The sequence below is a fragment of the Pararge aegeria genome, chromosome 6, assembly GCF_905163445.1.
Source record: "Pararge aegeria chromosome 6, ilParAegt1.1, whole genome shotgun sequence".
In the NCBI taxonomy this organism is placed as follows: domain Eukaryota; kingdom Metazoa; phylum Arthropoda; class Insecta; order Lepidoptera; family Nymphalidae; genus Pararge; species Pararge aegeria.
The window spans coordinates 17,573,131-17,599,538 of NC_053185.1; the positions used below are offsets into that span (position 1 = coordinate 17,573,131).

The window sequence follows — 26,408 nt, forward strand, 5'->3', positions numbered from 1 at the left end:
GCGTTTTTTAAAGTAAATTTTGGAATTATCTGGTTCTTTGCGGCTTCGAGGGATCCTTGATAATGACTCTTCTGAATGCGTCCACTACCACCCCTTCTCAATATGTAAATATATATAACATATGAATGAATGAACGAATATACTTTTATTGCACACCAAAAGTACGTAGAAAGAAAAGAAAAGTATGACAAAACAACGTATACAATTTGGCAGCCTCGCTTCATAGAGATTTCTTCCAGGCAAGAATGGCGAAGATAAAAAACAGGTACAGAAAATAGTTAGGTGGTGCATATATATGTATATTACTATAAAATAAACATTTCATTACTTAAATATATATTTAAAAATATATAAAAAACAATATTTGTAACAAAAGACCAAATAAATAAGTAACTAGAATGAGAATAGTTATCTAGGATGTATATCCTAGATAACTAGAATGAGAATAGTTATCTAGGATATACATCCTAGATAACTATTCTCATTCTATAACTATTCAATACAATGTTTGGGAAAAAGGTTAAGTCTGTAACTTTGCTAACAAAAATAAACTGGATAATACAGTTCAAATATTGTGGTCAGGGGAAATTCGGGAATTAATAATTTCTTAATTTTGTAAAGGAAAAAAAAAAAATTCTCAAAGTTCAGTTTCTCTCAAAGTTAGTCTAGAAAAGACTAGTTAAGAATTGGATAGAAGCAGGCGTTACTTTGCGGAAATCCATGATATATTATCAAAATTAAGCTTAATTTGCTATACTCCGCGAAAAGCAGGAGAATCTGTGTGGTGTAATTTCTTCAATCCTTATACTCCACACCATCTCCTGAGGATGCTCCGGTTTCGGAGCGAAACGTGCGTATAGGGTACATTGCCGGGGATCTGTTTGGTGTGGAGTATAAGGATTGAAGAAATTATAAATTACACCACACAGATTCTCCTGCTTTTCGCGGATTATAGCAAATTAAGCTTAATTTTGATAATACAAGTTAAGAAGACATATTACATAGTAGTACTAGCGATTTTTTTGACAGAGCTCGTCCGGGGAAGTACTAAGATAAGCAGCATTGTAGCAATGCTCAGTTCCGGTCTGAAGGGCATGGTTGCCGGTGTATTAACAGACAGATGGGGCTTAACATCAACGTCTCGCAGTGATGGGCACATGTTACAGGAGCACCTCCTGCATACATCGTTTGCATACCCCGTGAAGTGTTGCTCTGTTCATAGAGAATGGTTTTCAACTAAGCATCTGATTGGTGCCAATCATATTTCAAAGCATCTCTAAAGTAAGTTATCGGATTAAAAGTAGTGTTGTCATTTACACAATGTTGCCATTTACACAACGTTTTCCACGTTAGCACTATTCTTAGACCTGTAAACTCAGTTTCATTTAAAAATTTATGTCCCTATATAAGAAATGGCGTATTTTTAACTATAAATATAAAGGCTAGTCAACCTTATTTCAAATAAAATCAAAAATCAAAAATAGTGTATTATCAAATTTTTACTGTATTAACAAGATTGCAAGTTTGGAACCTTCTTTTAGATGAAGTGGTACTACACCTGTGTCAGATATTATTTTGGGGCTTTAGAAAGGTGTAGGCAAATTACTGTTAGGTTTTATTTAAGAAGAATAAGATTGTGTTATGTCAGAATGGTCTGAAATAAGAAGTTTTAAATCATTTATTCTACCCGTAGAAACTTTTGTGCTATTCAAAGGACGAACTTCTATACGAATGGGTGCCATGAAATATTCACACTTAAACTTTTCAGCGGAATTTTTTCTGCATACTTCAGAATATTTACAGGATTCCACAACTGGTTGCAGTAAATCTTTCGAAGTCTTACACTATTGCTTTCTCACTATTACAATGTAAACCCCTATATTGTACAGGGGATAAGTTATAGTGCGTGGACTGTACCTCCCTACTTGCTGTCTGTTTTCAATAAAAAATATCTATTCTGAATTCACAGATATAAAACATATACATTTAAGATAAATAGTAATCCGTAATAATGCCGCTTATACACCATCCAACTCGAAACTGCCTGACATGCAGGGGAAAAAAATAATAAGCCATTACAAGATTCTATGATAGCTTTTGTAAAATTAGAAGTTCCTTCTATAAGTCTTTTCAGAATTAAAAAACCGGTCAAATTCGAGTCGAGCTCGCACACCATTATCTATAAAATAACATGTATGTTTTATGGATATGTTATTTTTTGTAAAGCTACAACAAACGACTCGACTTGCATGCGTGTGCCTATAACGGTTCGTGCGGTACTGCCTGGTGAATATGCAGTGAAGAAGATACCCCACATATTAGTCTATTTTAGTTACTTTCACAGCATTATGTCATATGGAATTTTACTATGGGGTAATGCTGCTGATATTGTCACTATTTTCATGCTGCAGAAGAGGGCTATAAAATGGGTCCGAGAGAGTCATTAAGAGATATATTTAAAGATGTTAAGATAATGATAGTTTTTAGCCAAAACATATTTGAAAATTTAATGTATGTATTCAAGAATATATCTTATACTTAAACTTGTAGTGCAATATATTACACTACATAAAATAAATAATTCATTTAAAACAATAAACTACCAGTTGATATTTTGGACAAATGTCTCTTAAAAAGTTCAATGTTTGTATTAAACTTAAGCTCATAGAAAATTCCTATTATAGTATTATCGACTACGTCAACGATAAAAATGCTTGGGTGTAAATTATTGGTCTATTTAAAACTATTAAAGAAGCAACCTGGTAATTCTGTAATAGTTTTAAATGACAATGTGAGATAGTGATAACAAAAAAAAGAAACAACTGGCTTAGTTTGTTGTGGCAACACAAACACACACACACAGGGCGCATTTGGAACCCTCGTAGCTTTATTTTTAAGTTGACGAATTTAGTTATCGCCATCAACTCACTTCGATGTCATATTGTAATGTACCAACGCATCAAAAGTGTTATCTATGTGCCTATTTGAATAACGAAATATTTGACTTTGACTTTGACTTTGATTGGTGACAGACGGTTTGGATTTGAAATTAACTGAAAAATCTAGTAACCTTCTGTGAGAGCAGGGCTCGAACGACCTGCTGCGCGACATCGTCCAACCGTTTCTCGTGGTCGCTGTCGTGGACACCGTCCGACAAGGCCGACAACTCGCTCCGGAGCCTCTCGTTTTCCGCCGACAAGGCCGACAGTTGGCTTTGGTAGTGCGCTGCCGATGCCTGTAACAACCGAGGTAGTATTTAACTGCAGTAAGAAAAATAGATGTAATTTTTTTTAATTCCTCTACGACCTTGACTGAAATCTCTCACCTGCTGGTAACCAATAATTCATCTAATCAGTTTGTATGCGACAAGGTACCGGAACGCTTAATCGCTTAGCGGCACGTCTTAGGTACGTTGGTGACTAGACATGGCAGAAGCCAACAGACCAGACCACAGAAAATTTGGAAATTATAAATTCCCAAATTTCTCCTGCCGGTGATCGATCCCGCGACCTCCAACTTAAAGCGCTCATCTCTGCATCAGGGGTTCCTACCCTACCTAGGAACCTACTATTAGTCAAAATGTATATAGACTATGTTGCCCGCAAATTCGTCGGCATTTGTTTTTGTTTTTAAGTAAAAAAAAAAATATAGCGTCAGTAGTTTCTGAACATATTTTTTTAAAAAGTCATAAATTTTTAAACTCGCTACAATTTTCTAGATTAAATCACCGATTGGAGTAAAATAGAAAGTATTTTACTGCTATATAAATATAACATTGATGATAAAACTATTTATTTGATTAGAATTACTGCAATAAAAATGTCACCCACTTTTGTTTCTACCGGCGACCTAATAAAATGTTAGAACACAAAAGTATTAATATAAGTGAAATGTTCCTTTCATGATCGGCAGAGTGATTACGTATCTCGCGACAGCAATGCGACAGGCGTAAATCTTGCAATCACTGCTGTCAAACGTCACTCTTCCATACAATAAATAAACAAAAGTGCGGCTAGATGGCGATGTTTGTATTGTTGTAGTATATTTATAATCTTGATTTTAACGCAACTGAACTGTATAGGTGTGTGAATAAACGTAACGCATAAGTAGTAGTGCGTTTTTATACCTAACAATTTCTTAATTGAAAAAGTTCTTATCAAAAACTACACCCGAACTTTTTCACAACTTAAAACGGTACATAGTGTATGTAAACAAGCTCCCGGCACGAAGACCCAAATCTGCACCAATACATCAGAACTATACAAAAAGTATTGATTCACATAAAACATTTCATCATTCGTTGGTATTTATTATGAATGCTTTTGTAAAAGCCTTGTATCTTTCTCCCTTTTCACCCCTGCCCCACAATTCACAGAGATGGGCATCAAATTTCAACATTTCTATCAAGATTTTTACGTTATTCATCAAGTATTTGTATTCAAATTATTGTTCGGTGTAGGTATATATTACTAGCGGTCCCTCGCAACTTCGTCCGCGTATAAGTCAACCTTAGAAGATAGACATGTCACGGACTATTTTTTTTAAGTTTTAAGGATAAACAACTTACAACGAAATGATTTTATCGAAACTTGTATATAAAAGCTGATATATGGGTTTATATGCCTTTAAATAAAAACTTTATTATTATTATTATTATTATTATTTAACCGGTTACGTAGCGCACGCAACGGAAGCCCTGGAAAGGAACAAAAAAACCCCGATTTTGATACATTCACTATAAAGCACGCCGGTTCCCTTAAGATGTTTTGATTCACCGTTAAGATCAGTGATATTTAATTGCCTAGAACGGATATATCTCCGCAAAGGTGCATGCCGGGGATTGAACTGGAACCGAGTTCGATCCCCCGAAAGGGACGCCAAAGTAGTACTTTTGCCCACTAGGCCAGGGGTTCCCAACCTTTTTAAGTTAGAAATTTGTCACGGCGCCCACGCCTTAACCCAGCTCGTTATAATAAAAAAATAGGTACCTACTATTAGTAATTTTTAAATATAGTTCAACGGGTACATACCACGATAATATTTTGGATTTGTCGATATTTCGACCCAGTTGCAGCATGGATCGTGGTCCGACGGGAAAACGACTTTGTTTTATACTACGTAGTGAGATTTGAGGAAGAATCTGAGCTTAAACACTTGTTGAATATATTCTATTTTACTCTGACCGTACTTAGCATCGATAGTCTACACCGACCTTCTGTTAGGAGCTTACAAATGGTATACTAAGGGCGCAGCTCGCGAATGTGGTAGTGGAGCACTCCGCATTACGTGACGTGACGTGAGTCCCGTCGTGGCCACGATGTTGATAAACCACGAAAATCTTAGGCCCAGAAAGTAAAACATAAAAAAATAAATAAAAAAAATCTTTTAATGAAGAATTAAGAAATAATAAAACTACCCCATCCCATCAACTTGAAGGTTGAGCTTGTTAATCTCCGCACAATTTTTCAAAGCGTTGTCAATCATTTTTTTTTAAATACAGAAAGAGCACCTAGCTGTAAGCACCTAGGCTTAGGTTGGGAAGCCCTGCACTAGGCCATTACTGCTTTTTTCAGTCGAGTATAACTGCTAGTGGAAAATACTCTCAAAAGGACCTATCATTCGCACTCTTAATTAAACGACTGCCCATGGACGGGGAAAATTAAAACAAACCATTTTAAATTGAACTACCTCACTGTTTGTCCTTCCCAATTAAAACTGTAAACCGGACACCTAAACTGTGGAGATCATTTGACATTGGTTGTAAATACGCAGTGGGAAATCAACCAGTCAATTCGGAAATGTCGGTACTCGGTGTTAGGGTTCAAATTGTTCGAAAGATTCGGACAAAACGAGCGGGCACAAGAGGTTTTCATTAGTCATCAAGGGGGATACAAAGGGGTATGAATCTGTTTGTACGTCTGTCTGTAAAAACCGACGGTTGATACGGTGCGGAAGGGCAACGTATCAATGTGTTCGTGCATTTAATTTCGACATAACCTTGGTTCAGGTGCAGGGAAAGCCTTTGTTTCATGTGTCCCTGGTAATTTTGCGCTTTTGCGTTGTTTTTTTAATAAGCACACAGGGGCATTGGACTGTGAAACGGCCTGCTTTTTGATTGTTCTACTCGATGTACCTTTTTCAGCTTTGCCTATTTGAAACATAAAACCTCGATCTACCTTTATTGCACACAGAAAAGAAACAACGAAGATGTTTTATCGAAAACTTAATTAATTTGGCTACACTATCTGGAAAACTTTCGCCTTTCAAATCTTTTTAATCAGTATAACGCCTACCTACACATATTAATATTATATTTTCACATATTCAAATTGGGCTTATGGCGGTATTATATAAGCAAATGATAGGTCAGTGGAATTATGCCACGCTAATGCTAAACCACTCACGACGTAGTGTTTATATACTCATCGCACTCACCCACGCTTTTTTCCTCTTTTACGATTTTCGGAGACATAGCTTCTGAATATCTAAGAGGATATAAACACTACTGCTACTGATATAAATTAAGTTTATAAACTCATTAACCGTAGATAGCACTTCTTACGACCTCCCTGGTGCTAGTGAACATTGTGGTTTAAGTAGTTCCCGGGTTCGATTCCCCGTAAAGGCAATTTGGGAATTTATAATTTTTGAATTTTTTCTGGTCTGGTCTCACGAAGCTCTTAGACCGTGGCTAAGACGTGCCATTAAACAATTTAGCGTTCCGGTACGATCTCGCGTATAAACCAATTAGGGTTTAAACTTCCATAGCCATAATAAGTTAGTCCGCGACCATCTTAGACTGCATCCTCACTTACCATCTGAGATTGCAGCTAAGGGCTAACTGGTAGTGGAATAAAAAAAAGGAACAAAGAGAATAAAATAATTATAATAATAAATATACTACAATACACACATTGCCATTTAGCCCCAAAGTAAGCGTAGCTTGTGTTATTGGTACTAATTTGACAATGAATATTTTTTGAATGATATACTTGAATACTTGTTATGCATAGATAAACGCCCAGGCACTGAAAAACATTCATGTCCATCATACAAACATTTTTCAGTTGTGGACTTCGAACCCACAGCTCCAGCCACCCTGAGAAGGCAGGGTCGCTGCCTAAACGGAAACTACCCTTTCTTTATACGTATAAAAAGGTGCCAGCAAGGCGAAACCGCAGATGTTCACAGTGCCAATTTAATTGGCAATTGGTTCCACAGACTTGAGTTCCCCATCAAACGACTCAAACGAATCTAACATCCATCTGCACGATAGGTACCAATAAATAACTGGGTGTAAAATAACCATCGCGGCGACGACGCTTCCACGTCTTGGAGTTTCTTAATTAATTTGGATAAATAATTGGCTGGGAAAAATTAATTGCAGAATTCTGACAAGTAGTATCTACCTACTTGAATAAAAAGCTGGTACTCTTTGTAGAAGCGATTAGTGGACTTTGGCTTTACTCTCGGGGGTCCGAGTTCGAACCCCGTCGCACCACTTTTTCTAAGTTATGTGTATTTTAAGAATTAAATATTTCTTTCTTAAATGGTGGGCTATTAAAATATGGAACGCCCTGCCGTTAGATATCCGTGAGGCATAATCGATTGGGACCTTCAAGAAACTAGTGAAGGATCATTATTTGTCTCTATCAGCCGAACATCGCTGAAGCGGATCATTTTAAGTGTGTAATTTTAATTATTTATGTATTTAATATAAATTGAGGATGTTATATGTTATCTATTTATATAGGTATTTACGTTATATATTTTATTTGTATTTATATGTAATATATATATATATATATATATATATATTATTTATATATTTGTATAATTTTAAATCTTATTTATTGCACCACCTACCTCTTTTCTATGTTTTTTCCTTTTACGCCATTGGTTGCCTGGAAGAAATCGCTATGTAGCGATAAGGCCACCAAATTGTCCTCTCATGATATGTATTTATATCTTTGTAACTACTTTTTTTTCTTTGGTGTACAATAAAAGTGTATTCATTCATTCATTCATGGTGATGGAAAACATCGTGAGGAAACCTGCATGCCTGAGAGTTCTACATACTGTTAAAAGGTGTGTGGAGTCCACCAATCCGCACTGGGCCAGCGTCGTGGGTTACGGCCTTAACTCGTCCTCATTGTGGGAGACCCGTCCCCTATAGTGGGCCGGTTCTGATATGACGATGATGATAATGACATTTTGTAGAAGCGTATGACTTTCTCTTCACTCTCGAGGACCCTAGTTCGAACCCCGACACGCACCTCTAACTATTCTAAGTTATGTGCGTTTTAAGAAATTAAAATATCATTTGCTTCAACGGTGAAGGAAAACATAAGCACTTATTTATAAATGCTATGCATGACTCGAAAACCTTAGGAATCCTGTTAGAAATTTTGTATAGAAATAGCTAACACTCTGGAGCAGAGGCGTGCACGAGATTATTGACCAGTATAGGCATAAAGCTTGAAAATGGCATAAAATGGCAAAATCGTCTTCCTATTTGAGTTATATGAAATTTTAACGGTAGGCAGTGCATTTGTGCATATATGAAATGCACGCCACTGTCCTGGAGACGGTCGTAGGATACACTTTATCCCGGATGAATGAAGGGGTTTCTGGGGGATGTATAAAAACCTAAAGATGTGCGTACTTTTAGAGCGGAAAGTTTGGTGTTTATAAAACAAAACACCGATTGTTCTTAACACCACTTTATTACATATATAATTTGTAAACTTGTAATATCAACATTAACACTTTACTATTTACTAGGGTCATACGCGTCGCGGGACCCTAATGAAGGGTTTAGTCGAGCCGGAGTAAACTCATCTTTATTCTCCTTGCTGAAAGCCAACCGGCAGTCAGAAACCAGGTCCGTAGTTGGGTAGCAATTCGACTGAAGAATAAGAACTAATTAGATTTGGCATAATGTATTGATTTTATAGGCCCATATTGCTGATCGACAATTTAATAGTGATATGAAATAGCAAGTCAGCAATATGCAGCCAGTAGCTAGAGTAGTATATTTACTTAGTTTATTTTGTACACGCTTATGTGTCGTCTAGCTAAACTAGGTAGTTTCATTGTATATTTCACATGCCCTATGTCGGCTAACCAGCAAAACAAACCGATCCGACCCCAATGCACGCGACACCAGGCAAAAGCCCCGACTACACCTTCGTATGATTAATGGCGGACCCACACGCGGTTTAATTCTAGTTATTGCCTCAAATGGAATCAGTTTAAACCCTCTTTGTGTCCCGAAGTGCAACAACCTTTGACCCACTGGCGCATATTAGATATAAGGTTCAGTTCTCGGGATAATTCTGTCTAAGAGGCTTCGGCCGTGGCTAGTTACCATCCTAGCGACAAAGACGTGCCGCTAAGCGATTTAGTGTTCCGGTGCGATGTCGCCTAGAAACCGATTAGGGGTATGACTACCATACTCCCTAACAGGTTAGTCCGCTACCTATCTTAGACTCCATTTCTTACCACCAAATCAGATTGCAATCAAGGTTTAACTTGAATGAATTAATGAATACACTTTTATTGTACACTACAGAGAAAATTCACAGAGATACATATACAGCACAATAAGGTAGAACGTCCAATTTGGCGGTCTTTTCGCTATACACCGATCTCTTCCAGCCTCCAGGCAATCAAAAGAATAAGAGAAAATGCTATAGGAAATTGGTAGGTGGTACAAAACTTGTAGTACATAAACTAAAATTAAAGAAAAAGTATAGTTGATAGTGATGTTTAATATGGTTAGCATTGCGTATTGTCTGCATTGTAAACTGCGATGTTGCGCTTTGGTAGGTTTTTGCTGCGTTTTGCGACGGGCCGTACCCACAGCGGTATCTTGATAATTGAGTTACCGCGTCGTCCGCCGAGGTAGCCGGTTGAATACCTACTCGGTGCTGCGCTAACGAAACCAATTAACGTTTGTCCATTGCACGACACGGCACGTCATTCATCATTGAACAGCCCACTATAGGGTACCGGTCCACTGGGTCACTGGAGAATGTTGCACATATATTGGTCTTATAATAATTACTTGTGAATCCTAAACACTCAACTAATTTAATATTATGCAATAGTTCAAATCAAGGATCAGTTATGAGAATCTGTATGGTGTCATTTATAATTTATTCAATCTTTGTACTCCACCGCAAACAGATCGCTCGTCTTAACAATGATTCATTGTATCTATATTGGAGGGTTTTATGCAGTACCAATATATCGGTTTTGTATTGGATATTGAATAGAAGCAGGAGTTACTTTGCGGAAATCCATGATATATCATGAAAATTAAGCCTAATTTACTATACTCCGCGAAAAGCAGGAGATTACACCATACAGGTGTAATTTATAATTTGATGTTAACAATTATTCATTGTAAAGTCTACATCTCTTGACGATGCTCCGGTGTCGGAGCGAAACGAACGTAGAGGGTACATTGCCGGAGATCTGTTTGGTGTGGGTTATAAGGATTGAAGAAATTATAAATTACAACATACATATTCTCCTGCTTTTCGCGGATGCAAATCAAGCAGAACTTTTTCATTTCGCACATCTTCTGTATCTGACCTTTGATTTGATTTTTTGCATAATAATAAATTAGTTGAGTGTTTAGGATTCACAAATAATTCTTATCTTCTAAGAATTGTACCAAATTCCACCAAATAAAGTAATTCTATTCTATTCACAAAAGTGCCTATTTGAATAAAGAAATATTTAACTTATGACTTTTGTGGTAATACTATTTCTGTTTTCCTTGTATTCTATTCTCGTGCGTCGGGAACGGGTCGGCAATGGGCCCGCACTCTGCAGCTATTATTCAAAGCTAGCAGCTCTGCCCGGCGGCGCCGGTCGGATAAGATTTATGCAGCTACCCGTGCATACAGTGGCAGTGGCATTGTTAATAATGAATCAATTATCGTGTTCGCTCTAATAAGACGACCGATCTACATCAGATGAATTGTAAATGTGAGAGTAGTATTTATTAACACTACTTCTGTTGCTCCCTTTTTAAGGTTCGGTATCTTAAATGGTGAAGGGTTTAATCGGGATTCCAGTTCGTATGTCTGTCAGTCAGATGGCTAGAATCTCATCAACCGTAATAAGTAGGGACTTGAAATTACACACAGTATATGTACAACTATTGCCGCTTTAATAAATATAATATGTAAAAAAAATATAAATTTTAAAGAACAATACTAAAAACGTGGTTCTTACTATTGTAAATATTTATCCTTATTTAGGATTTTTTTTGTCATAATTTGTGTTACAGGGACCTAATCGCCCTTTTCTTTATTTTAACGTTTTATATAAAAAAAAACATCCTGATTCAATCAGTCTGATGATTATACAGTTTGTTTCTTTCACGCAGCAACGTAGCAACAGAAAAGCATATTTCTCGCAGGTTGTAGTTATAGTAAAAAAAATACTAAGAGTGACTTGAGTGCTTTTATACCGAGAATACGCGTACTAAGCCGCGCTAGTAAAGTATTGAAATCCACGACAAATTATTATAAAAAATAATTGAATAGAAAAAAGGTCTGCAATTCGGTTTAAATCCATTTTATAGAGCTCAATAAACCCTAACTATATAAAGCTACAACTGAATATAGAACTTTTTAAAATCGGTTAAAAAGATTAAACCATTTGGGATATTCAGTTTCCACAGGCGGAAGATGGTATTTTCAAACGTGCCTTTCGACGTTTCAAATCGGAATTCTGTCGTTTAGTCGCCGGGAATTTTGGAATTTTACGTGTCCAAACGTTGCCGGGCAAAACGAAATTCAGCCAATGATTTCCTTTTTTGTTATCTACGCGGGCTTTCGTAAAGGGGAGAGAAATATATTGCTCATGTTCGACATGAAAAATTTGCTTTAAAAACAGAGACATTCTTAACATGACTTTTGTATCTAATAGAAAATTTGCGTCTTTAGTAAGGAAGACCAGACAATCCAAACAATCCAGTCTCCTTCCACAACGAGGAAGGGTTAAGGCCGTCCACTACGCTGGCCCAGTGCGGATTGGTGGACTCCACACACTTTTGAGAACTCTCAGGAATGCAGGTTTCCTCGCGATGTTTTCCTTCACCGTTGAAGCACGTGATATTTTAATTGCTTGAAACGCACATTACTTACAAAAGTTAGAGGTGCTTGCTGGGATTCGAACTTGGCCCCCAGAAAGTGAAGTTGGAGTCCTACCAAAGACTATCACCACTTCCAACCAATTACGTTAAAATAATTAATTAAAGCGTAAATACGTCGCGTCGTTGTGACTATGGGACACCCCTGTGTTTCAGCACCATTGCAGTATGATTTTCAGTGGGGACCCAAGGTGATACCGTGGTGAGGCAGCGATATTGTAAGACGTAGTGTTTGTATACTCATTGGACACAAATGTGCTGTTCTAAGTTAATGTGCTCATCTAACTACTTGCTTTCGTGTTCTTTTTGTCGGTATTTCACGACAAAAAGAACACGAAAGCGGGTAGTCAGATTCTGCCCGTGACATCCAACTTGCCATCTCGTACCCACGCAGTACCGTCGTGACCACGATCCATGCAACTGGGTCGTGTTATGTACCCACGATCACGAAAAATCCTTAGTTAAAATCTTTAATTAATATGGTTTATCATTGTTCTATTGCCATAAAAATATTGAAAAGTTTGCTTTAAGCAACATCAGATAAATCTCGAATTTCAATGTTTCGAGTGGAGAAGTGTTGGACAAAGAGTCCAGTGTGGTGAAGGCAGATCAGACACGGCACACTTCGTCCGTCCGCGGTAGTCGGATAGCGGAAACAGGCAGCAAGGTCCTCTGTGTCAATACTATGACTTATGAGCTACTGAGATCACCAACCCAGCGTGGTGATTATAATCAAACCCTTTCTTTGGGAGAGACCTTAAAGTTCGGTAGTGGACTGTTAAAGGCTTTTGATGAACGAGTCGAGAAGGTGTTTAGTCAATATTGTATTGCGAGCCACTAAACACCCCCCAATGATATCTGTTCTGTTCGCAGAGCTAAAAAAACATATTCCGCAAACGTAATCACTAAATATCTGTGTACAAATAACATTCTAGTTGTAACTGAATATGCGGCGAACACAATTAGAGTGCGAGTGTAAATTTGAGACGCGCACCGCGGGTGCCGCGGATAAAACGATGCACCCCATGTCCGGTGCAATAGTTACGACCGGCTATTTATCGATAACACGGCATATTTGATAAAAACATCAAAACGATATCGATAAAGCGTAGTTGTTCAATACTTGAACAATAGAACATTTAAGTATCGATGCAGTTACTAATTACGTCTTTGTTCATAGTCATTCCAGTTTGTGACTATGACGTCATAGATCTATGACGTTTTATTAGTTTTCTTACAGTAGTCAGTAAAAGGTGTCATATAAGAAAAAGACGAGTAAGGAGAAAGTATTTAATATAGTAACAAAATTAAGCTTAATTTGCTATACTCCGCGAAAAATTGTTTTTCGCGGAGTATAGCAAATTAAGCTTAATTTTGTTAATTTATCATGGATTTCCGCAAAGTAACGCCTGCTTCTATACAATATTTAATATAGTGCTATATACCTACCTGATGAGACTGCAATATAAGGCTAACTTGTAGTGGAATTAAAATAAATAAGAATTTTATACTTAAAACATTTTTATCTTAGCTTATAACTTTTAGTGTCAACGGTCTGCCATTTTCCCGTACAAAAATTTTCTGTTGTATTTGTGAATGTATGTATTATCATCTTTATAAAAGATGATGCTTAAATGGTGAGAGTTCTATTTTTTTGTAATGTGAAGTTACTAATGTTATTAATATTAAAAAAGCGCTAGGATAGATGTTTAACACTAACAGTTACCGAGGGACTTGTAAAATACCGTTATAAACGAAGATTAAGTCGCGGGAAGAGGATGTAGCCCTAGTAAGTTATTAAGTATTTTTAAAACAACTCATTAAAATAAAACAAAAATTTGTAGCGTTCGATATCGATAAAAGAAATTTCACAAACCAACTCTATCGTCAGTGCCCTCACTAACTGCGCCCTTGCACTTTGGAAGGGTGAAGCTGAATTATTGTTTAGAGGAGGGGCTTTTAAACCGGGAAACCCCAGTCATTGTGCATAGCCGATTTCCCGCTTTCCGCCATTTTAATGTCCTTACGTTGGTTATGGCCGCTCTATTTTGCCCTATGTTTGAGCTTCTATTTTATATCTTGCCTTGCAATTAGAAATACTCAGGTCTAATTTTAATTTAAATCTTTCAAATATTAATATAAGTCTGAAATAAAATGATTTTATTTTTTTATTTTTAAACCGCACTTTGCCGGCGTGGTGGACTGCGGCCTAAACACTTCTCATTCTTAGAGGTGACCCGTGCCCTTTAGTGGGCTTGCAAAGGGTTGATAATGAAGATAATGAACGTGCTGACCTCCACGAGTCAAATAGCGTCGCGTGAATTTTGAATAAATGTATGGGAAGCCGCGTTGCCGGTAGCCGCTGCTCCGTGGCATTCAGTATGTTTAAATTTTTTAGAAAAAGGACTTAACGCGAGCAAAGCCGTTGGCAAAAGCAAATCTATCCCATATACATATAAAAGGCAAAGGTGACTGACTGACTCACTGACTGATCTATAGCTCTAACCACTTGACGGATCGGGATGATTTTGCACAAAGATTGTTTTGTAATAACTACAATGTAGAAATCTGCTAAGAATGAATAAAATGGAGGATAAAAGTTTGTATAAAATCCTTTATTTATCAATTCATTTTTCAAGTAAATTCCATGTAACTTTGGGTTTTCGATTAAAAATAAAGAAATACGTGTTCCACGTATTTTAAAAATTTCAACTCCAAAGTCTTGATGCCTTTAGAGTGGCTTCAAAAGGGGAGGAAAATTTATATGATAGTTTCTGTTTTTGAAGTAATTTACGTTCATATTTTTCTTTTAGCACAAACACATTTGTTTAAACCTCTGTACTTACAATTGACCAATTCAAAAATTGAACTTACCGTGAGCGAAGCCGCGGGCAAAAGCTAGTTATATATAAAAATATTCCAAGGATCATGAAAAAATTTACCAATTCCGGTAAGGGGGTGTAAGTAACGTTTATCACATCACTCTCGCTTCGCATCTAATTTGTCTGCCACTCAATATTACTCAATTTAAGGCGGAAAATTCTCGAAAAAATGAAAAATATTACAAGTTACAAGAAAACGCTCTTCAAATATCTCGTAAAAAAATTTCATTGTGAAAATCCGAAGCTTCAACATTATGAAATATTAAGTCTAAAATTGTTCCCCAAATATTCAGTAAGCTGCCAAATTAAAAATTCACAGAGGATCCCGCCTCACGATATTTGTCCAGCATAAAATAAGCTCCCGACAGTGTTTATAGTCCTTCTATTTCACGAAGACTGGCTAAGCCTTGGCTGTAGTAATGCCGTGTATATTGCGAAAATTTACAATACTTATTTGTGATTATAGAATAATATAATGAAAATTTGAAATGAGATAATTTATAATTTAACCATGGCTATGTTACGTATAATATTTATGATAACTGTAGCATGCATATCCAATTACAATTGTATTTTTTTCAATTCACTTGTATTTAAGAAAAAAAAATTACGTTTGTTAGCTCAGAACTCTGTCATTCATAAACCGATTTGAAAAATGATTAGGTATTTATTCTCGTACTTTCCTTGTTTCTAGATAAAGGGCATACGAAATATATGATCTATACATAGACTGAACTTAATGTAACTTTCTTACTGAGCTACTTTCTAGTTGTAAAAAAAAGTCGGTTCTTTTTTGTCAATTTTCTTAATGCCATCTGGTTGGTTTTGTATTGATAAAAAAATACTACTTACCTTTTATTTTTAAAAGCATAACTTCAAAAGATATAAAATTAAAATATAATAAAAAAAGGTTAGTTACTTCTATTTTCTCATTGTGAGATAAGAAATTATCCTGCGGATTGTGTTCTATATTTCATCCAATATTTTTATATCCTTATTTTATGTAAATGCGTTTTATTTATGCTGAGCTTTTTTTTCTATTTATAGTGCACTTAAATCACAACCTAAATACCACATTATTAATACTCGTTTCGAATCATACAAAAGTAAAGTAAATTCCCTGTCACTCTGCATCGGTATAAATACAAAATCTCCACACAACACATGGCAACACGTAAGTATAATCCAGTATAAACAAGTTAATAAAAATTTTAAACACGTGAATGTTAAAATACGAACAGTGAATAGTTAGTTATTAAAATATTGGTTGTAAGGTTTGTATAGTTCATGTAAAACTGGCTAAATCGGAAGCGGGAATCAAATACAAATATTCAAAATATTTCATTAAAACGGACGGTTTGTCCGCCCTCCCTCCAACACGGACCCTGCTGGCTGCCACTCGTGCCGCCTATATGTTGAATGGCACGCCGAAACTTTACATCTCGATATTTTCATCTGAATATTTTGCCCCTAGTTTAAAAGTTATTGTTTTTTTTCCTTTATAATGTCGCAATTTTTATTTACTTTCTATATTTCATTGCTCATTAACAACTACGGCTTCGTTCCCGGATCGAAACAGTGAATGAGGATTGAGTTTTTCTATCAAGAAATTATTAGTACCAGCCCGAAGTGTAAGAAGTTGTTTTGAAGGAATGAACGGTTGATATTCGAGATGTCTCATAGAAAGTTCAAAGTTTATTGTAAACGTAAGCTTAAAGAAAAGGTCTAGTATAGTCCACTAGGACTATACTAGACCTTTTCTTTCTATCTATTTTGGAAGATTTCTGTACATTTAGTATATTTTGAAAATTTTGACCGGAGGATGCTTTATAATCGAAACTGAGTACCAAAAGCCTTTTTGGTACACCTTTTCTTTAATGAAATCTAGTTACAGCAATATTTCACACCCAAGTACTATAGATTGCATTTTATATATTATGTACTCTGAAATATGCCTATTTAGAAATATTGAACTTGAGATAACTTGAGTATTTTACTATATATTTACGATAAATACTAAACTGAAACTAGTATTAACCACGACAACCGAATGAAAATGCCGTTCGTAGAACCTCACTTTAAGCAGACAAATTAATAGAGTCGTCACATGGAGTCTCTCGATACGTGCAACATGAGAATTCCAGGATATATTATGAACATTAAGCTAATTTGCTATACTCCGTGAAAAGGAGGAGAATCTGTATGGTGCAATTTATAATTTCTCCTCCTTATACTCCACACCAAACAGATCTTCGGCAATGTACCCTCTACGCACGTTTAGCTCCGAAACCGGAGCATCCTCAGGAGATGTTGACTTTACAATGAATAATTGTAATAAATAATGTTCCTATGTCCAACAAATTACGAAGATATATATACTTATAATAAATCTGTAACTGGAAGATTTCTGTACATTTAATATATTTTGAAAATTTTGACCGGAGGATGCTTTATAATCGAAACTGAGTACCAAAAGCCTTTTTGGTACACGTTAGACAGCCTCCCTGATGCAGTGGTAAGCGCTGTTTTATATACAGGAGGTCTCCGGCTCGATTCGCGTCATGGCAGAAATTTTTAATTTCAGAATTTACTCGCGCCTGGTCTGGTGGGATACTTGGGCCGTGGCCAGTTACCACCCTACCAGCAAATACGTGCCGCTAAGCGTTCCGGTACGATGTCGCGTGGTTACCGATTAGGGGTAAGGATTTAATTAAACTGCATTACCACTTGGAAGGTTAGGCCGTTAGCATCTTAGATTTCATCATTACTTAACACCAGGTGAGATTGCTATTACGGGCTTGTTGTAAAATAAAGAATTAGACCGTATCGAGTTGTACACACGACAACGCGTTGGAAGAATAGAAAAAAAAAATACACAAAGTGACATATTTCAGTTACGCAACAGTGAACATTTGGTCATTGTTGTTGAGTGAGTCGAAGGGAATACTCCGAAACGTCACATTTATCTGTGAATTTGAATGGCGAATGCGAATTTTGATTTTTCCATTTCCCGACACTTAAACGATCCTACCTCTGCCATTTATTGTGTGGGGATGCCCCTATTTTTAATATCTCTAGCTCTAAACATTTTCGTATTGTCAGCCATTTTATATCAGGAGGGTACTTTGAATGTTGGAATGTTTACTTTTTTGGTATGGGAGCCATGATTACATTTTTTAATATCGTACAACATTATTCAAGCCCTCCTGAAAATTTTATTCTGCATACTTAACATTTTTTATTTTACTAAGCAGTGACAGCCCAGTGGGTAGGACTTCGACTTCACTTTCGGGGGGCTGAGTTCGAATCCCAGCACGCCCCTCTAAGCGTTTTAACCAATTAATATATCACTCGTTTCAACGCTGAACGGATGCCAGCCTGAGAGTTTTCCAGAATGTTCTCTTAGTTGTGTGAAGTCTTCCATTTTGCTTTGGGCCAGTGTGGTGGACAAAGGCCTTTACCCCTTCTCATTGTGCTAGAAAATCCTCGCCCTGTATTGGGCCGGTACATGAAGGTATGCAAACTATGAGTTGGCGCCCAAAACTGACGTCAAAGTAATCGACAGAAGAAAAAAAACTAAATAAAGGAAGATGCAGCAGTGGAAGATCTCTTTGCTAGGTGGAAGTTTAGAAATCAATTCAATAGACATTTATGTCCAGTACTCATCAGCCATCACTTGAGACGAAACGAGAAAATCATAGCTCTGCAAAGTTTTGTTGATTAAATACATCATCTGTATTCTGCATGGATTTTAAAAATAGAACTATCGAAATAAACGTGGAATTAAAACGTGGCAGTTAAAATGAAAGCGAAATTTTGTAGTAGCACTCAGTTTCCGCAGATATATTAATCAGCTTTGTCGCCAACCAAACATTGCCAAAGCACCACTTACCGCAAGAAAGACCCTCGCGCCACTAATTACGCAAAAAACATCTCATCCCCCTTTCAAACACACTCCGCCGTTCATAATCCCTCAAAGAACGTCCAGTTTATGACCGAACCAAACTTAATAGACCTCTCCACCCCCTTACTGAAGTACCTCAACTATTACGAATTCCGGGGAACCTTGTATTCCCTTAGGTCTGGTTAATCTGGTCTGGTGGCGGTACTTTCGTAAATTAATTCCTCTATCTGCAGGGGCAGCTATAAGCCATAATCCAAAAATGATCGGCTGTCCCCTTGCAGTGCGATAAATGCTCTTTAATGTGGCTAAATGGCCGAGTTCAGAAGAACCCTGATTGAACACGTATTTTAGACGTATATAATTATTGAAACATTTCGCCTTAAAGACATTTATTTCTCAAAAAGAACACAATAGTTCACTTACATCGAGAATACAATAATATTTTAAAATTAGTAGATACAAACTCAAAGTGCTTTACAAATGTGTGATTATTTAAAAGTAAAAATTTTTGCGGGTGGTTAAAGAAAAAGTTAGTGAGCGATAATACGAGTACAAATCGTTTCATAAGATTTAAGTAATTTTTATCAGTCTTTTTACCTAAACTTGGAGGAATGATTAATTTTAAATTTTTTTAATTATTATTCATTTAAAATGCAAATATTTTTTTCGGAAGCAACAGGATTTGAACCTGCGATTCTCTGGCAATCGCGGCCTGAGCGCTTTAAACTACTACGCTACGGCTCTCATACAGCCGATGCCGAAATACAAAAAAACTATATATATGCATTTTAAATTTATGAAGTTCATAATTCGTCCAAGTTTAGATAAAACACGAATAAAATTATGTGTCTCATTGTAATATGGACCTTTTGTAGTAGATCGAAACGGAAACGATTCCTACTAGATGGCGCTACAGTCGCTATAAGACTGACATAAAAGGCATATACTAATTTATAGAGCGATACTTTAGTTGGTTAAAGCGCTCAGGCCGCGATTGCCAGAGAGTCGCAGCTTCACATCCTGAAAATTTTATATATATTTTATAAAGTAATTAAACATTATTAAAGCAAAAGTGATGTCGGGACTCAGGAATCTTACATACATATTTTTTTACGAGAGGTTCTATAACCTATAAGAAACAAAGGATGAGGATCAGTAAATTGATTTTTTTTGCACTTTATGTATTTATAGCGTATACATACATGATGTAATTATTAGCTTGAAGCTTAATATTTTTAATGGTACACATTATGCGTAATACATAATGCATAAGGTGTACCATTAAAAATATTAAAATAAAATAAAAATACATCGAGGGCGGGATTAACGTAGCCCTACTTGATACATCCGTAGGTAAAGGATTCAAACTCCCTTCTCTTGCGCCAATATCTGAAAGATGCGTGCGATATCGAATCGAATAACGTAAAAACTTTTATCTCATTGTGTAAAAAAATACTTGTACCCCCACCAGACAGGTTTAATTCATTAAACGTTCTCTCGCAGTCTAGGTTTGATTCGAAAATATTTGTCTTTTTGAACTATTTTAAACTGTAAAATAAATAAAAAACGCGCAATGTTAGAGTGGCATTACTTTATTTCGCTGAGAGCAAAAGTGCTGGGAGCACAGTTTAGTTGCAATTTCAATTTAAACCCGTGCCAGCTCTGGGTACCTACCAACCGTGAACAAAGTACCCGGTACACGCTTGCTTAACTAAGTGGATAAGCACAGACTACGGAAAAAAGTTAGACAGTAAACCTTTGTATAGTCTGCGGTCTCGCGCTTTATATCTTTTCAAACGGCTATCAAAAGGTAATGAATTTGATGACGTAATTTATTTTTGCGATATTCTTAAATGGCCAATCATGAGTAACTATCTATATACTAGCCGTCGCCCTCGACTTCGTCGTTTTTGCGTTTGTTTTTGAGAGAAATGTGGCATTCAATTCAGGTGTAGTTCTACTGAAATTTTTAAGTTGTGAATAATAATTGTCTTATAAAAAAAATGGTGTAGTATTTAAGAATTTTTGAATTCACATAATAAACAATATCTAAATAGAACTGTCTGATCAGTCCCAGCTCCTCCTATAACTTACAAAGAATAGTAATCATAGTAAAGGAGAATCGAAATCGCAGTGTTAGTTAATTTTTAAGAATGCATGTTTAAGAATAATATGCCCCCAACATTTTACCTATTCGTTGGTGGTCAAGTTCTAGAAATAGATACTGTGGAAAGTTAAACGAAATACCAATTTAGCCGAAGCGAGTGGTGCGCTGCGAGCGTGAATCGTGAACGAGACACGTTGGACCAACTACTGATTACATTTTGTGTTGAAATTACGTTTTTAAAGCAACAAACGAGAATGCTAAATGTACCTTTTTTGCTTAAATTTTAAAGTCTCATAAAGAACCCTCATAATTTTATCATTCTCTGCATGTCTGACCATTTTATTCCAAATATTTAGCTCACTTATCAAGTTATATTTCTGCAATTAGGTATTCTTTTATCAAATTATTTTTTTCCAGCTGTTGTCCGCGTTTTCATCCGTATTTATTAAGTTACATACGTACGAACCGTTTGTTTTCCTGTGATCCAAAGCATTCCTGTGTTACTCTCAGTTCTTTCAACTAATTCTATGCCAAAAATCAAGTTGATTGGTTGGGCGTGGATTAAGGACAAATAAACAAACAGACACTCTAATGCGTTAGTTAGAATACTTAGAAAAAAACTGTGAAAATATTTTCTTAGGGTTTGCTCGTACAAGTTGAATCGTGTTGACCTCAATCTTATATGAATAAGACTCGTGTGTTACAACACACGAGTTTTCTTCATACAAGATTGTAGTGGGGCGGTAATTGGTTGATTGTAAGTAAAGTTGTAATTAAGTAAAGACGGACCACGTCTGTGGAATACTACCGCTATTTCTGCCGCAAAGCGGTATTGTTGCAATGCTTTGTTCCGGACTGGAGAACACCTCAGATTGATGTTGCATGCCCTGCGAAGGTTTGCTCTCTTTATAGGCCATGGTTTAAAAATATTTATATTTATTTATGTATTTATACTCTTTATTTGTACTCCACATCAAGTTCAGTTAAACAAAAAAAAGAAGAGATACTTCAAGTACGTAGTGGGATACAATAGGCGGCCTTATCGCTAAGTAGCAATCTCTGTCAGGCAACCTTAGGATGAGGAAAACTAAAAAGAAATACTGTGTTGGTTAAAAATTAAAACTGAACGTACCTCCAGCGCGGAAGATAGCGACACCTTCTCCTGCTTCAGAGTTTCCACGCGGCTTTTGTGTTGTAACAGCGAGCGCACCGTGTCCTCCATCCTGCAACAAACATAAACTCATGTAATTTCTTTAATCGAATAGCTCTGTAATCTTAAACTAATATATAAAGCTAAAGAGTTTCTTTGTTTACTTATGGAACTTAATCGCCCGATAAGAGAAATGTTGTCAGTTTTGGATAAGTCATTTATCGAGGAAGGCTAAAGGCCATCACGCTCAGACTAATAGGAGCATAGCAACGATGAAGAATATTTCAAAATCAGGGTTTTTTTTAAAGTTTAAGTTTAATTTTAAGTTTTTAAACGGTAAAAGTTAGTAGTACACCAGTGACCGTGGGGTGACGACAGATTAGAATACAGTTGTCACCGCCCTCCTCGACCTGCGAGTATCGTACGAAGCGACTAAGTAAGATATATAACGAAAAATGGCCAGCAGCGTTATCTCTGCTACTACCAGAGTGGTGAGAACTGTCATGCTTATTTCTGTCGCCAAGCAGCAATGCTGTGTTCCGGTCTGAAGGGCTGCCTGTGTAATAACAGGCACATTGCTCAAACAGTGGGCTATCAGCTAGGTCCGACAATTATTACAAAAAAGTCCTACGTTAGACTACGAGTAAAACCTCTTTAATAGGTTACAGGTATCTGGAGCTAAAATCCAATAATTCTGCTAAGTTTAGGCTAGAGGTTACATATCGCCCGAAGTTGCAAAACTACAGCACGAAGGATCAATGGCAGTTTGAGTCAAAAGATGCTGATACATTTCTGATATTGAAGACAATAAATTCATGGAAAACAAGGGCAGAAAACAATGCCATAAATTCACAAAAAAACCAAGGTAATTTTGCAACAATCTTCCTACACACAAAAGCTCTTTATTGTGGGTTTCAGTAATTCTTTGCGAGTAGGTACAATTCATAATAAGTTGTTAATCCCGAGTGATAACTGTAAGCACCTCGAAACAAAACAAAAGGTGATCTCCTAAAGCGTACTTCATTATGCGAATGGATCCAAGTCGCGAAGTATAATCTCCGGAAGAGATTTGCATGCAGCGAGACTTTGAGACTGGGAAAGAGCGTTTCGGAAAATGTTCTGACGGAAATACGATGCTTTATAAAACGATTAATTATTATCGAATTCCTCAGTGATTGAACGGAAGAACTAATAAATGAAGAACGGATATAATTCACTTTTATGGTACACCAGGAAAAAAGTACCTATATTAATAGGCTAGAATTGTGGTCGGTCTCAAACCTGGCTATGATTTAAATCATATCTAAATATATCTGCCCAAGAGTACGTATACTCAATTCAATAAGTATTTCAAAATTAGGTTCAATATACTATTGTATTATCTTAACAATTATTCATTGTAAAGTCAACAACTCCGGAGGATGTTCCGGTTTCGAGGCGAAACGTGCGTAGAGGGTACATTGCCGAAGATATGTTTGGTGTGGAGTATAAGGAATGAAAAAATTATAAATTACAACAAATACATTCTTTTCGCGGAGTATAGCAAATTAAGCTTAATTTTCATAACACATTATGGATTTCCGCAAAGTAACGCCTGTTTCTATCCAATAATAGTATATTGGTTAGAAAAAGGCAATTAAATCTATGAAGTTGATCACAGCGAATTATGTTAATTTTTCAAGACCGAAAAATAAGACTCCTTTTTGCTTGTTTAAATGCCCCTTCAACGTATATTACTCTTTATTACTTTTTCGGTGTCTGGCGAGTGGAAGTGGAAAGCGGTCGCATAAAAATATTAACTGAAGTTAAAGTAACTATGTGCTAATAGTGAAGCGTATTATACTTTGACAAACGTACAAAAAATATATTTAGCGTTCGTTTAGCTACAAAGGCATAACTGAACTAGATATTTCTTTCAAACAAAAGCATCGAATTATCATTCCACCCTCTTTTAATTATTAATACACCGTTGAAAGGAGATTAAAGTATTAAAGAAAATGTAACGGTGGTTCGAATGGCGGTCAGACGTAATTTTAAAATGTTATTGCAATGTAGTCCGTAATAAAACTGGATATAGTCGATTATAGGGTGTGTCTGAACAATGAAGATATTAAATAAGTTAGACGGGTTATATTTTTGATGGCTACAGATGAATTACTTTGGAATTTATGAAGTAAAATAGGTCTATCAAAATACCGTGCTGCCAAGATTAAGCGGTACGATAGATATGTCCATTAAACTCACCAAATTGAAAAGGTTTATGCCTTTCCGAGTATTTAACTAACAATAATAAAAATAATAAGTGGGCTTTACGCGAGAATCTTCTTAAGTTTAGAAAGTTGAGACCTATCACTTTCTATTCTAGTACTATAATAACTAGACTACTTAATAAATACAAGTATGTATATACATACTTAAAAAAAAGTGAATTTATTTAATATTAATTTCTGTTTCCGGCTAATGTATGGCTTTACATTTAACAGGACTATCACTGGCAGACAGCTGATGATAGTCGCCTGTTTCGATAAATGGACCGACGAGAAACAAGCATCTAACCTAGTATCCAACGTCCATTCAAACTGTTCGGTTGCTAATTTATAAACATGGTTACATGTTATTTAGTGTCTAAAATTAACAACCGAATACTGTGTGCGGTTGCCATCACCGGACACAGAAACCACAGTTTCCTGTGTTAGTGTCCCGTGTCGGTAATAAAGAGCGTCTACGTTTGCGAAGAGCCTTAAATTAGCGAGTTCCTAAAAAAAGTAACAATTTAAGCTGTGAAGTGCGACGTTCAGCCATTCGCACATTACAGCATATTTCCCTCGTGGAAAATCTAGAAAAAATGCTACTTCGGGTCGATCACCGGAGTTTTGGCGTTGGGGCTTATTACAATGTAATTTAATGTTTTTTTTTACTACGCGCGTTTTTTTCCACAGGCGGTGTTTTACGATCCAAAGTCACGGCAAGGTATCGACCGTGCTACGTTTTTGTTTTGATAATTTGGATACTTTTTGTTATTGTTATCGAGTTTATCGTTCACAGAACAATGCGAACGTTAAACGATAAACTAGTTATGATATTCATACTAATGTGCATTCGAAATTATAATAGCATCCCAGTAAATATAAAAGAAAAAGAGACGGATAACGTATTTACATAATATGTATTTCAATAATAAAACCTATTTACACTGTAAATGATTTTTTAAAATAATAAAATACTAGCTTCTGTCAGCGGCTTCGTCAGCATACTTCACATTTGGGTCTAAAGCTTCAAATATTATTATGAACAATGAATGAACAATGTTATAAATTCGAAAGTGATTTGTTTGACAGTTATTTTTCACGTCTGAGCCACCAAACATTGGGACTTAGGATACTTTTTATTCCAAAAAAGCAAATATTTCCCGCTGGATTAAAAAACTTTCATTAGAACTATTTTACTAACAGCTTATAAAGATAAGATTGAAGGTAGCATCTTTTAAAAACGCTGAATCAAGAAAAGCTCTTTTAGGCAAATTACTTTATTATGTAAACACTGCGTTATTTAAATTGTGTTCGTTTCACATTGAGTAATGAGTTATAATATTTGACGGCCGGTTTGCGGTTGCTATTGGTAATACGCATTACGAATTTTAGGCATTTGTAGGAACAAACACATTTGAGATTCGAAATTTCCTTTGAAATCATTTGAAATTCCTTTGTGGGATATCAGAAAAAGAATATCGCGATGAAATATTGAAAAAGTTCATTCACTCGGTTTCAATCTTGCTCACATTTGCTTCGCTGAATTTTAACGCTGTGTTGTTAGCTTATTCCTTGAACATTGGTTAATTTACAGGAAAAAAAAGTTTATACTTTCTGACTAGTACCGAAACTCTACACACAATCTGATTCCCGTGTAGATAATTTTCTGGGAGAAGCCGACGCCCACGTTCGTCTCGTCTCTGATCAATATTATCAAGATTAATATCATGGACTCTACTTTATAATGTGACTCCCTATTTAAGCTCTTAAAGAATTCAGTTTCCAAGAAAATGCTCAAAGGAAAAGCTTTACATCATTTCCGGTGTAAAGATAACAGGAAATATTAAGAACTGGATAATATACACCGGGTTTCGTTTTAAAATAAAACTACAAAATTATTACTATACTACTTTTAAAAAGAAAGGTACACTTTTCCTTTGAAAA

At 36.1% G+C, this 26,408-nt stretch overlaps 1 protein-coding gene across 1 annotated transcript in view; it reads right to left on the reverse strand.

Moving 5' to 3' along the window:
* Positions 1–26,408, reverse strand: part of LOC120624256 — a 524,392-nt gene that overhangs the window by 13,269 nt on the left and 484,715 nt on the right. Inside the window, exons 5-6 of the mRNA XM_039890704.1 lie at positions 22,198–22,288; positions 3,071–3,235 (exon numbers count right to left, since the gene is read on the reverse strand). Coding sequence (XP_039746638.1) covers positions 3,071–3,235; positions 22,198–22,288 — 256 coding nt within the window. The remainder of the gene's footprint in view (positions 1–3,070; positions 3,236–22,197; positions 22,289–26,408) is intronic.